The sequence below is a fragment of the Corvus cornix genome, chromosome 1, assembly GCF_000738735.6.
Source record: "Corvus cornix cornix isolate S_Up_H32 chromosome 1, ASM73873v5, whole genome shotgun sequence".
Taxonomy (NCBI): Eukaryota; Metazoa; Chordata; class Aves; order Passeriformes; family Corvidae; genus Corvus; species Corvus cornix.
This window is the reverse complement of record NC_046332.1, coordinates 37,922,111-37,934,551: the sequence shown is the minus strand read 5'-3', so window position 1 is coordinate 37,934,551 and position 12,441 is coordinate 37,922,111. Positions and strand designations below refer to the sequence as shown.

Sequence of the window (12,441 nt, the reverse complement as noted above, 5' to 3'; positions counted from 1 at the left end):
CTAATGGACAACAGTGAAAAATACCATGGGTCGGCAAAGTTGAACTAGAAACTTGGAAAATGGTCAGATGAATCTTCCGTGTGATGAAGGCTCCTCTCGTATGTTCTTTGTATGGTGTAACACTAACCAATAGACAATAACTTGGGACATTGATGTGAGGTGAAGGGTTGTATGAACAACTGACCTTCTGGTGTCCAAAGTGGAACATAATTCTCTTTACTTAATTGGAATTGCATAATTATTTGACTTCATTTTTACCACCACAACACAAGTTGAGTTAATCAAGATTGAAGGCAGCCTGGGCTGCAGTGATAATGCACTAGAGGAGTTCACATCCTGAGGGATAAAGGTCAGGCGAAGAATAACATCAGGACCCTGAACTGTAGGAAAAATTTTAGGAAAAAACTTGCAATCCTTCAAAGAGTTAGTCAATAGGACCCCCATGGAAAACTGCCTGCAGGAGCAAGGGAGCAGAAGAGAGCTGGGAGATCTTAGAGGACGTTTTTCATAGAGCATAAGAGCTCTCAATCCCCAGGTATAAGAAAACAGGAAAGGATGGCAAGAAGCCAGCATGGTTGAGTCGAGACCTGCTAGAGAAGCTAAAGGGCAAGAAGGAAATGCACAGGCAGTGGAGCAGGAACAGGTATCCTGGGAAGAGTACAGGGAGATAGGGTAAAGATAGGGTGATGAATGCCAAGGAGCAGTTGGAACTGTAGTGAAAGGAAAAGGGGTAATGGTTTTAAACTGGAAGAGAGTCGATTTGGATTAGATATAAGGAAGAAAATTTTTACAGTGAGGGTGGTGAATTACTGGAACAGGCTTCTCAGAGAGGCAGGATAAAGACCACCTCAGAGACTCAAGAAAGTGAGGAATTCTTTTCTCTGTTTTGACATAAACTTCCTTGAAAAAAAGCAACTTTGTGCTTTGGTTTCCCATTGAAAGAACATGAGGATATTTCACTCTCTGTGAATACAGAAGGAGGATGTATTGTCTTGGAAGATATTTACTGCCACAACAGCACCCCAATGGGAGAATGCCAGCCATCCCCGGTCAAAGGTGTGCCTTGAGCACCTCCTATTTGATAAAAGCTGTTTCCAAATGTCTCCCTTCTACTAAGCATCTGTGTGTTCTCAGATAAACATTTCTGCATCATCATTTGATTTTTTCCCCTATTTCCCTAACCTGAAAACCCACAGACCAAACCCACAAGGAGACTCAGGCAGTCTAGATAGCTTAAAAAGTGGAGGAATGCTGACAGACCAAAACTGCCCATTGTCATTCCTCTTACAGCTATTGATTGATTTGAGCTAAGAAAGGGGCTTTTTGTATTGTGCCTCTGCTGAAAAAATAAAAGGCAAAAAGAAACCATTGACATGCAAAGGGCAGATTTGACCAGGTTCTACTTCAGATGCTGAAAAATCCTTTTTCATCTCATACAAATGGAAGGAATGTTTTTACACAGCAAGACCTCACAAACAAATGTTCTTCTCACTTCCAGAAGACCAGAATAAGCTAAGCCTCTTTCACACGACTAACCTCATGTGAAAGAGGAGGGGCCAGCAGGATATTACCTATTTTTCAACTACTCCTGTGCCAGGTGCACATTTCTTTGCTGCTTTGGTAGCCTGCAGCTCTCTCCTGCTCTCTGCCAGCTGTTTCCCAGCTCACTGCATCATCAACCAAAAGCATCTCAAGGCAATGATGAGCAGCCTTTGCAGCCCGTCTGACCAGGCGGATGCAATGCCCTGCATTCACTGTTAACATTTCTTTGCTGAGTTTTCTCCTATGGGTTCTTGCAGGATAAAATTACCTCTAAAGGGCTATCTGAGGTCTGTAATCTCTTTGAATATTTAACTCTGGTGTTTTTTTCTTTTCTTCAGCAAAAGACAAGGTCAAGCACTTTATCAAGTCCAAAAAAGACATCAACACAAAAGGGTGAGGGGAAAAAAAAAGGCAAACCCTCTGTATAAAGCACTTCCATGTACTCATGCAGTACATTAGAGAGCAAAAGGAGCTTTCTGGCTCCTATCTGGCTGTTGTTGCAATCGTTAATGTGGTTTTGTTCCATTATTAATGGCACCAGAAAGAGAAATCAGGCCCTCCAGACAAACTTGAGAGACTGTTGTCTCACATCTGGCAATGAGAAGAAAGGAAAAAAACATTTTAAATAATGGAAATAAGCAAAGGGGAGGCAAAGGAATACTTAAAATACTGAGCATATAGCAATAAAATCTGCAGGTGCCTACAGCGGAGTAGGAATGGCAAACTAAAGGTCTTTTACAGACCTTGTAAGTCATTCCCAGAGTCTGGTAGTTTAAGGCCACTTTGTAATTAAACAAAGACAACCTAATTTTTTACAGGGTGTATTATATTGCTTGATACATTTATGTTTCCTAGAATTGCTGTTTGACAAGCAGAGAAAAATAAAACCAGAAGAGCAGCATTAATGGATGAAAAATCTACAACCTGGAGTGGCATATCATTAGCCTCTTCTGAATGTGGTTGGACAGGATTTTAATAAGAAACTTTCTTAGGAAAATAAATCATGAATATGCCAAGGTAAGCAAAATTAGGAGTAACACTCCAACCTGGCTTTTCTGTAAAGTTACCCTGAGTTAGCTACCAAATCCTGCAGAAGACCCAGGCAGGGTGCATCCCTTCACTTACCTGGCAGAAAGAGTTCCCCTGCTGAAGCCTTGCACTGATGCCCAAGCACCAAAGCTCAGGATCCACCAGCTTGTCCACAGCATCCTCTTCAAACTCCAGCCTAACAGCAGGAGATATCTGCTGAAGCTCATCCCCCCTTGCCTTTGGGGTGCTGGGAGGCAGGAAGGTACTGGGGGGACTCAGAGGGGTCAAGCATCAAGGTTAAATTCAGTTAGATTGGTTGCTAATCAATAATCCAGCCATCATCAGTACCAGAGGAAATGACCTCAGGTTATGCCAGAGGATATTACTAAAAATTGCTTCTCTGAGGGCTGTCAAACACTGGAACAGGCTGCCCAGGGAAGTGGTGGAGTCACCTTCCGGAGGTATTTAAAACACATGTAGATATGGTGCTTATGGACATGGTTTAGTGGTGGACTTGGCAGTGCTGGATTCATGGTTGGCTTGATGATCTCTTCCAGCTGAAATGATTCCATGATTCCTTGAAGCCAAGTGCTTCTCTCTGTAGTCACTTGTTGATGGGGCTGTACCCCACGGCCCCAGCCCCAGCCCCCATGGTGCAGCTCACTACAGCCGCACTCCTCCACAGGCCTCAGGCAAGAAGCCTGCCCTGAAAATTGCCCCTGCCCTCTGCTGCTCCTCTGCCTTGCCAAGAGCCCCCACCCTGCCCAGCGCTCACCCAGCCCTGCCATTAAACACCCTGATGCATTTCTGCTTAAGAGAAACCTCCTCCCTTCCACAGGGGATGTTTGCAGCACAGAAGGAGGAAGCATTGCTTCCAAGGGGCTCTTAGGGAGAGAGCAACCAGCCAGCTTTCAAATAAATATGGTTTATAATAGCTCAATTAAATGCTTTCTTAATGCTGAGCACTTTGTGATACGTACTTCTTGAGGTGCAGTTTATATTGAAAAAACCCCAACCTCTAGAAACTTTATAATTTTCCCTTTAAAAAGAAGGAATTCAAAAGTTCTTTGCTGTTGATTTTTGATGCTGAACACAAACACAGGACTTCTTTTTGTCACAGGACTGAATGTTTGACCTATTGGATCAAAACTGCTGAAATTTGAGAGGAGCTCCAAGCCTGGGCTTCAATTTCATTACTAACATCTCTCTTTCCAATAGAGTGCATTTACTCAATGCAACCAGTATGACACATTTAAAATATGAAAGGTTTAATTAATTTTATATGAGAATATAGCTCATATGTTGGGCTGCCAGAATAGGTCACTGGGCCAGAAGCTCAAAAATAATTTAAGTAAAGGCTGAAAGAAATAAAAAGGAAAATGACATAAAAGTCACATCACCATGAGACCTTCTTTAATGCTTTGAGGAATAAAACTGCCATGAGGTGATGGGATCAGGAAGAAACTTTGTCTGATGGAAACTCTCCCAGGGGAAGCGCTGCACACTTTTTCATGCAATTACATTTTCAGCAGGGACACCCAGGCACAATGTTGGCCTGATACAGCAGAGGGGATTTGGCAAAGCACAGAAGCAGCTCAGATAGATGAGGTGGAAGGGAAGCACTTCATGGCCTGCCTCTGCAGATCGAGTACAAACACACTTTCAGACAACCCCAGAGCAATGGCAGGCGACAAAACCTACGTGGGATCAAACATTTGGGCAGTATGTCCTCACTGACCTCTCTTCCCTTGCCCCTTCATCTGAGTATCATCACTGAAGCTTCAAAAGATGCACCAGAGGTTGGGGAAGCTGGGGATTTTTTTGCACTTGAACAAAATCTGGGCCCTGGAGCCCATGCAGATTGCACTGCCTCTTGTCAACGCCTGCCTTAAGTCCTAGAAGTCCCCTCTGAGATGTGCACGAAAGAAGCTGTAATGCCATATATATAGAGCATGGCACCACATGAGAGCATCACCCTTGGTTGGAAAGCCCCAGCAAGAGCAGATCCCCTGCAGCTGACCCTGCGCAAGCCTCACTCCTGCTCAGCCCCCCTGCCCAGAGCTGTGCTTCAGCCACCCAGACCCCCGTGGAACCCCCCTGTTCTCCTCACAGCCAGCCAGTATGTAAGGAAACCCACATTATTCCATACAGTGCAGTGGGAGAGTGGCTGCTCAGCGCAGGTGGCTCTGGCAGATCCCAGCTGTCCCTCATTGCCTGGGTGATTGCCCTTTCCTCCCACTCACCCTGAGGAGCCTGTGCTGACCAGAACACTGAAATGCCTCTCTTTAATCCACACTCTGCTAAAGAAAACTTGAGGAGAGGGAAACACAAGAAAGAGAATGGAAAATCTGCAAAAGGGCTCATCTGGTGTGTAACTCTTTCCCTGGTCAGAGGGGCAGCTCTCCTGGGGGTGTATATGGCTTCTGGTAGCCATACACAAGGATGCCTCTGTGCAAGGATGGATTTTCAGGACTGGGAGACTCACGTTTTCTAATCATGTTTCCCGCTATCTCATACTGTCCAGTGCTTTCTGAAAGAAGTACAAGCATTGCTGGGGACCTCCTCTGGACGACAATAGAAGGGAGAGAGGAGCACCTAGTGCATGTGTTGGGTACAGTGGGATGGGAACCGGGTTCATTTTCCAGCGTGGTCATCTGAGATGATATCTGGGGATACAGAGATGCTGCTGTCCAACCCTCCTCCCCATCCCCCTTCTCACCTGCAACATCACCAGACTTCTTGGAGCAAAAAAAGTCAGTTTTAACACCCCGAAGTGAAATTTCCCTTGCCAAATCACAATTAAAACCAGCCTCCTCGGCCAGAGGTCCCGATCCCGGGCTCGGCTCCCGGCTCCAGGCTCCGGCCGGGCATCGGCCGGGCCGGGCAGGGCTGCGCGGCTCCGCGGCCGCCCATCGCGCTCATTTCCCGGCTGGGCGATGGCCGGCGGCCGGGCAGCGCCTTGCCTTCCTCAGCCAATTGCATCTCCAGCGCGGATCGGAGGATCGCGGGGTGTGAGGCGGGGGAGCGCCCGGGGGCCGCTGCGGGGGGAAGCTGGGAGCAGCCCCGGCGCCGCGGTGGGAGCGGGAGCGGGAGGAGGAGGAGGGAGAGAAGCGAGGGAGAGGCCTGGGGCAGGCAGCCCCCGGGGTCGGGCCGCTCCGGCCGGCCCAGACACTTAAATGCAACCCCTGGGGCATCGGCTTCCCGCTGATGAGACCGCTGCAGGGCTGTCGAGGCCGGGGCGTCGTCGTGGGGACCGTCACCCTCTGCCTGGCCGCCGGGTGGGCTCTGCAGAGTAAGTGTCCGACTTCGTCCCTGTCTCCCCCGCTCCCTCCCCCGGACCTGTCCTCCTGCTGCTCGCCGAGATGCCCCAGCTCAGCCCCAGCGCCCGGCATCTGCGGGGCGGTGCGGAGCGCCCGCCGACCCCCGCCCGCGGCCAGAGCTCTGCCCAGCCCGTCCGCAACCGGGACGCCCGGGAGCTGCTGGGGAGGGGATGGGAACGGGACATACCGAGGCTCAGGCAGGGATCGCTGTTCTCTGAGGGCTGCACATGGTCTGGGGAGGTTCGTCCCCGCTCCTGCTGCTCGGAGGGAGCGGGGGAGCCGAGCGGGACCCGCGCGGCCGCGGGGGGAGGGCCCCACGCCCCGGCCGCACGCCCGCTCCCGGCGGGGGCGGCCCCAGCAGCCGCCGTTCCTCCGCTGCTTTTCCAGCGACCGAGGGGACAAGGCGTGGAGGGGAAAACGACCCCGGTTAATCAGCCCGAGGGGCGTCGGGGAATGCTGGGCGCACGCTGGGAAACGCGGCGATGAAGAGGGAAGGTGCGTTCCAATCCAGCACCCCACGGGGGGTGAGTGGGGATGCGGTAGCGCGCACAGGGCAGTCCGGTCCTCTCCCTGAGTGGGCTGAAGGAGGATTCTGTCAAACCTACCCTCGCCTGGGGCCTGGGGTGGCAGTGCCACCAGTGAGTTTGGTTTGGTCACACCACTCCACCAACAAAAGCGACGCACAAGCAGGACACCAAAGGGTGGAGAAACAGTCCCCAGGGTTTCAGAGGCCCATCTTAGAGCTGTCCCCCTAGTTTAGAGCTCCTGTGTGGAGGCGCCTCGCTGCCAGCCTTTTTTTTTTCCAGCTCACTGCCCAGCACACTGCAGGCCCAGCTGCGTTGCCACAGCCAGGTCTGGTACACAGAGCCGCACTTCCCACTTTGACTCTTGGCCAGGCAAACACTTTGGAGTAGAGCAGCGTGCCAGGACAGCAAACTCAGTGTGCTCTGAAGCAGCCCCGGTACCCTCTTCTCCTGGGTGGGTGTTCGGCTGGGTGTGAAGGGGCTGGTTTTGCAAGCAGCAGAGCGTAGGGGCCTTGCGTAGGGCGCTGCCAGTGGGTGTGATATTTGCTCTCCAGCCTGGTGCAGCTCTGTTGGATTAGACCAGTTCAGGTGATCTAGGCACACTGCCTACTAAAAATATTTTTGAATGGTTAGATACTGCACTGCCTTTTTTTAGCTTTGCATGCCAATAAGGACAGAACATGTTTGCAAATCATTTAATGGAAAGATTTAAATTCTCTTTTTGTTACATTTACCTTGCAATCACGTATTCAAAACAAAGCCTCTATAAAAACATGAAAGGGTCACTGAGGGGAGACACTCAGCTCCTGTCTGGTCAGAAACAGTGGGAAAGGCCTTTAAATAAACACATGGAGCAGAAAACAATTGGAACAATTTGCAGCGATTACCAGAGATTCCCGGCTGTTCTGTTTCTGTAGCTGGCACAAACCTCGTTTTCACAGCTCTGGTTAGTCTCTCCTGCACACAGGCTGAACAGCAGACCACAGCTCAGCTGAGGATGCACTGAGCTGCCTGGAAAGCCTGATGTTCCTGCAGGGGGACTGGGCAGCATGAGTATGACAATGCTTATGAAGGGGGAAGCCCAAGAATGTTATCTTGAAAAAAAGCCTAAATCCTATTTTGTCCCATTGATGAGGGCCTGGGAATTGAAGTGGCTTCTTGAGATCTCCTCCCTTAGCCTGACCAGCAGAGTTAGTGAATTCTGCTACAGATCTCAAATACAGTGAAGTCAGGTTGTAATTCACCCATCTCTTCCATCTTTGGTGGCTGTGGGTTTTGGCTATGGAGGGTTCTTATTTTAAGATTTTTAAAAAATAATTTATTTCCCTTGGTGATTTTTTTTCTTTGCCTTTCTTAATCATTCTTATCCCTGAAGGCTCTGCAGAACCTCCAGGATCATCCCCAGGTCTCCTGTTTTGCACTCGTGCAGTGTAGCTGAGGGTCTCGTTCTCACTCCCCCACTGGGTTACAGACATTTGCAGGTCAGCATTACTTTTTCGTTTTGCTCTTGCAGTCAGGCTGTTCCCGCAGTAAAGGAGTAGAGCAGGTGAGCTGCTCCAAGCCAAACCAGGAAAAGGCATTCAGCCTTACTCTGTGCTTTATCTGCCTTTAGTCTGCTTTGATTTTTGTGGGTAGATAACAGGATTTCAGTCTTTAGCCAAGGGTCTCAAACAAGCCACTAATAAAAAGGAAAAATGCATGCCAGTTAAAACTCCAGTGTTGGTGTTCATCCAAATCTTCGTGCACAAACACCCACATGCGAGCAGAAACTATTGCAGTTACACATTAAACTAAGCCGTCGGTTCAGTTCCACAGTGTTATGAACAGCTCCGTAATCACATCAGGAGGAAGTAGGTGAGAATTAAATATTCTTTTATATGCATTTTTGCCCAGATATCATCAGGAACATGAAGTCCCTGGCTTCTCATGAAACTGCATACCTTTGGTAACATGTGATTTATCTGTGCTGGCTTATAACGAGCCGCCTTTAAGAAGCTGATGTCCCTAATGTTGATTACGCATCCTGAAAACACGAAAAAGTCCTTGCCAAGACTTCACATACTTATGCCCACTACAGTTCTTGCTTTTGGGGGATGGTAGTTGATGAATATGACAGGTTACCTTAGACATGGTGACTAAACTTTCCATTTAAATGCAGAATTTTTAAAGAAAGCCAGTTACTGATGAACACAAGAACATTGCTCAGTTTTCAGAAAATGTTATGCTTACCCAAAAAGACCTTTCCAAAGTCCCTTTCTGTTTGGGCATTAAAACACTGAAACACATGCAAGTATGCTTCCACTATGGCGGAAGCACTTTTGCTATCACCAATTAAAAATGTATATTTAGTCTTCAAGTATGTATGTTACTTTTATGGAAAGCAGAAAGAAAAAGGTATTGCAAAGCATAGTTTATCCTCTCTTAAAACAGACCACTGAGATAGGTAGGATGAATCACCAGGACCCAGAGGTTCCAACCTGCCCTGGACAGTTGGTGCAGTATCACCTCCAGACTCATCACCCTCCTTTGTCTTTCAGCTCCTGGAGGAGTATCCTTACTTGTCCCACAACCCAACATCAATGCAACAGTGGCACAAGACATCCTTCTCTCAGTTGAATACTCTTGCCGAGGCATGGCCACCATTGAGTGGAAGCATGTGTCAAGCTGGGGCACCACCAGCATTGTTGAGTGGAGAAGTGGGAATCATGTCAACATATCCACAGTCTACAAGGACAGAGTGACTACTTTTGAAAATGGCTCTATACAGCTTCGGAATGTGGGCATGAGAGATGCTGGCTACTATTTTGTCACTGTAACAGAGGAGCATGGAACCAACGCCTACGGCACCATCATCGTCAATGTTTACGGTACAAACAAGTTGGGACTTCATGGCTTTACCCTGTGTTTAAGCATCAATCTTCTTGTAATCAATTTTATAATATTCATTTTTTTCCATGTTTCCTACAGAGATTATATATGAAGATTTGCATTTTGTAGCAGTTCTCTTTGCATTTCTCGCTGCAGTATCTGCCATTCTAATCTGCTTCATGTGGCTGTGTAATAAATCTCTGCATCTATTTCAGAAGAAGACAACACACAAACTAACAGGTATTTCTCTAAAAATGTAGTCAGGGTATAGGGTTTTCAAGCCTGAAATTTGAGCCTAAAATTTGTACCATAAAGGTGCTAAACAGGGCTACTAAGAAACAAGACCAAAGGGCTCAGATCAGTTATCCTGTTCTAACTCCTTACTAGCTGAGCCAACTGAATAACAGGTGTTTCACTCAGAACGATCCACAGGACATCTACCTTATATGTTTTACATTAGAAATAATAAAACACTTCCCAACATTGCTGATTGCAAAACTTGGGGAGAAAAGGCCAGACCTGCAATAACCCCTGATCAGAGGGCAGGAGATAAAGTCAAGAGCATTAGCAACTTTTCAGAGTTCACATCAGCAGGGTGTATCCTAGGGGAAAATACCCAAATGACCCTTGGGAGTGGCCCCACCTCAGTTCATGGAGGATTGCATCTCCTTCTCCTCTCAAATCCCCTCTTCATCTGTCCTCATTTTTGATCCAGTTGTAGACTCCAGCAAACACTGAGTAACATCAAAACCTGATACCAAAGACAACAGTCATGAAAAGCAGGTCAAGGGAACACAAGGGCTACACTGAAGGGACATATTAGAAAAGAAATTTCCAAGCCACAACCAGGGACATTTGGCCTAGGCAGAAAGACAAAGTGCATGCTACACGCCTGGGATCGAGCTTTGAAATGGGAGGTTTCCTTCACCACTTCAAAATATTTCAGGTGTTTACCTCCCTTCTTTGTAAGTGCAGATCCACTCATGGTTTCTTGCCCTCTAGATAAAAGGTCTGTATTTCTTCTATAATAAATGTTACATTACAACAAGCAGTCTAGCTATCAGTATTTTACTAGACCAACACAGATACTCAAGTATCCTAAGATTCATGGCCCAGACTTCGTGTCAGCTCTGCAAAACCTGATAGAAGAAGAAATTAACCTGGCTTGAGCTGCCTCTTCCTTTCTGTCGCTCACCTACAGCTCTTAAGGGCTGATGCTGTTTTCATGGTGCATACACCACTCACAAGCTTTAGTAGATACTGAAAACTTTCCTGTCACGCTGGAATACACAAGATTTTGTTCAGATAAAGCCTCTTCCTCCAGCTGAAGCCAATCTTCTCACAGAGCTGAATTGAATATACATACACATATATGGCAGAGGTCAGGAGAACCACACTTCTAGAAACTTGCCATGTGATCTCCCAGGAAATGGTCCAAAGCAGAGACCTAATTTTTGCCCTATGGACTTAGTTTTTGTAGTGCCTTTGGCCTCGTTCTGCAAGAAACTGTTGTCACTTTAAAGACTGTGTAGTTAAATATTTTGAAAATATGTATTTAAAACCTAATTTTAGATGAGCAAGCTTGAGCTAATATTAAAAAGTTAAAAATGTCTTGGCTATTAACACATCACAGTTAATTTTGGAATGTTGGCCTTCCAATCCATTTGCCTATCAATAACAATATCCTTTTATTTACAGCGAGTACAACGGAAGAGATTGAACTGGAAACCATTGAGTGCTAGCCAAGGACTGTATCATAACAAAAATAACAATTCTACCTCAGAAGAAAGTATTGGCCAAGAAAGCAAGAACAAACATAGAGGGTAAAATTTTGTGACTACTGCAGAAACATCCTGACTTGCAAAGTAATTAAATCAGCAGTGTCTGATGGAGCTGTTTTGACCTGTTAAGTTTTTGGTTCTGCTAGACAAGGTCAGAGTAAAAAAGCATATGCTTTCATGCTGAGCATGAACACATTTTTGTGGCTAGCTAATAAAATCTACAGCCTCTTACTACTCTTAAAAACAACCAACCAACCAAGCCTCTAAGATCAACCCAAAAAGGAAATTATCATGGTCTTGAAGGACACCTGTATTTTGGATACAGCAAGTCTCCTATTACAGAGTGGTCATTAGCATCCATCAACATAATAAATTAAATATCTAATTACAGTATTACGTTAAAAAATTAATTGCAAGCATTGAATTCTGTTTATTGCACCTGTGCTGCTACTTTTGGGTGTAAGGAACTTCCTGAAGCTCTGAAGACAAACTGCAATTTTTCATGAGGCAAAACTGAAGGAATGCTGAGCTGGTCAAAGTTCTCCCACTTGTGTTTCCAATTGTTTACACTGCCCGGGGATGGATGTTAACACACATTTTATGACATTACTAGAGCAGGTGGGTATACAAGGAACAGTGCAGGCACTAAAGAGGACGCTGTCTATAAAGATTAGAGAGGTCAGATAAAACATGGACACACAACACCAGTGGGGTGGCAAAGTACTAAACAGTTTTCTTGTGAAAGATGTCAAGTCCTTTACAAACTTAGCCCAGTGATGAACTGAGAAGTTAAAACAGCATTACTTTGAAATACAGTATTTACAAATACAGTTCTAAAATTGCTCTGTTGAGAAGCCACCTTTGCTTCCCTATGTTGTAAGAAAACTTGAAGTGATCCAACTAATGTTTTCTTGAATCTGTGTATTGCATGTATTGCAATTCTTCACCTGCAGATCTGTTGGGTGGAGTAACATTTGTGTTTGTCAGTGAGAAAGCAGTAAACTGGCTGCATTCCAAATTATTGTTTTGCTTTTGTAATGAGAATTTTGCAGTGTGAAATAAACTTTGAACCTGGAAGACACCATGGTCTAGTCTGCGCCTGTAGATCGCCACGTGGCTGTTAGAGTCAAACTGCTGCTACTACCTTTCTCACACTTCATCTCACTTGTTTGCAAAAACCTTTTACAGGACAGGCTGACAGAGCTTTCCCTCTGGTCAGGGACTGGGATGCTCAGGTGCAGAGGTACTATGGGCTCCATTTGGAAAAACGTTCAGATAATTTCCCACCAAGTGCGTAACGATGCAGGCAGGTGCCAAACAAGCTTTTTTCCAAAGTACCCTGTGCACAATACCTTTAAGCCATCCCATACTAGCTTA

At 46.4% G+C, this 12,441-nt stretch overlaps 1 protein-coding gene and 1 long non-coding RNA gene across 3 annotated transcripts; one reads left to right on the top strand and one right to left on the bottom strand.

The window, feature by feature from the left end:
• Positions 1-3,822: 3,822 nt before the first annotated feature.
• Positions 3,823-6,169, bottom strand: LOC120411052. Its single transcript, XR_005603466.1, has 2 exons — positions 6,079-6,169; positions 3,823-5,856 (listed from the first exon to the last, which is right to left on the bottom strand). It is a non-coding gene; the product is annotated as an uncharacterized LOC120411052 (long non-coding RNA).
• On the top strand, positions 5,761-12,145 carry VSTM5 (V-set and transmembrane domain containing 5). 2 transcript variants are annotated; one of them, XM_039563402.1, is made up of 4 exons: positions 5,761-5,863; positions 8,953-9,282; positions 9,383-9,523; positions 10,982-12,145. In XM_039563402.1, the coding sequence occupies exons 1-4, from the start codon at positions 5,779-5,781 to the stop codon at positions 11,023-11,025; spliced, it is 600 nt and encodes a 199-aa protein (XP_039419336.1). In that variant the 5' UTR covers positions 5,761-5,778; the 3' UTR covers positions 11,026-12,145. The 2 variants fall into 2 exon arrangements, with proteins under 2 accessions (XP_039419336.1, XP_039419343.1); XM_039563409.1 differs by lacking the exon at positions 5,761-5,863 and adding an exon at positions 6,283-6,386.
• Positions 12,146-12,441: the final 296 nt, after the last annotated feature.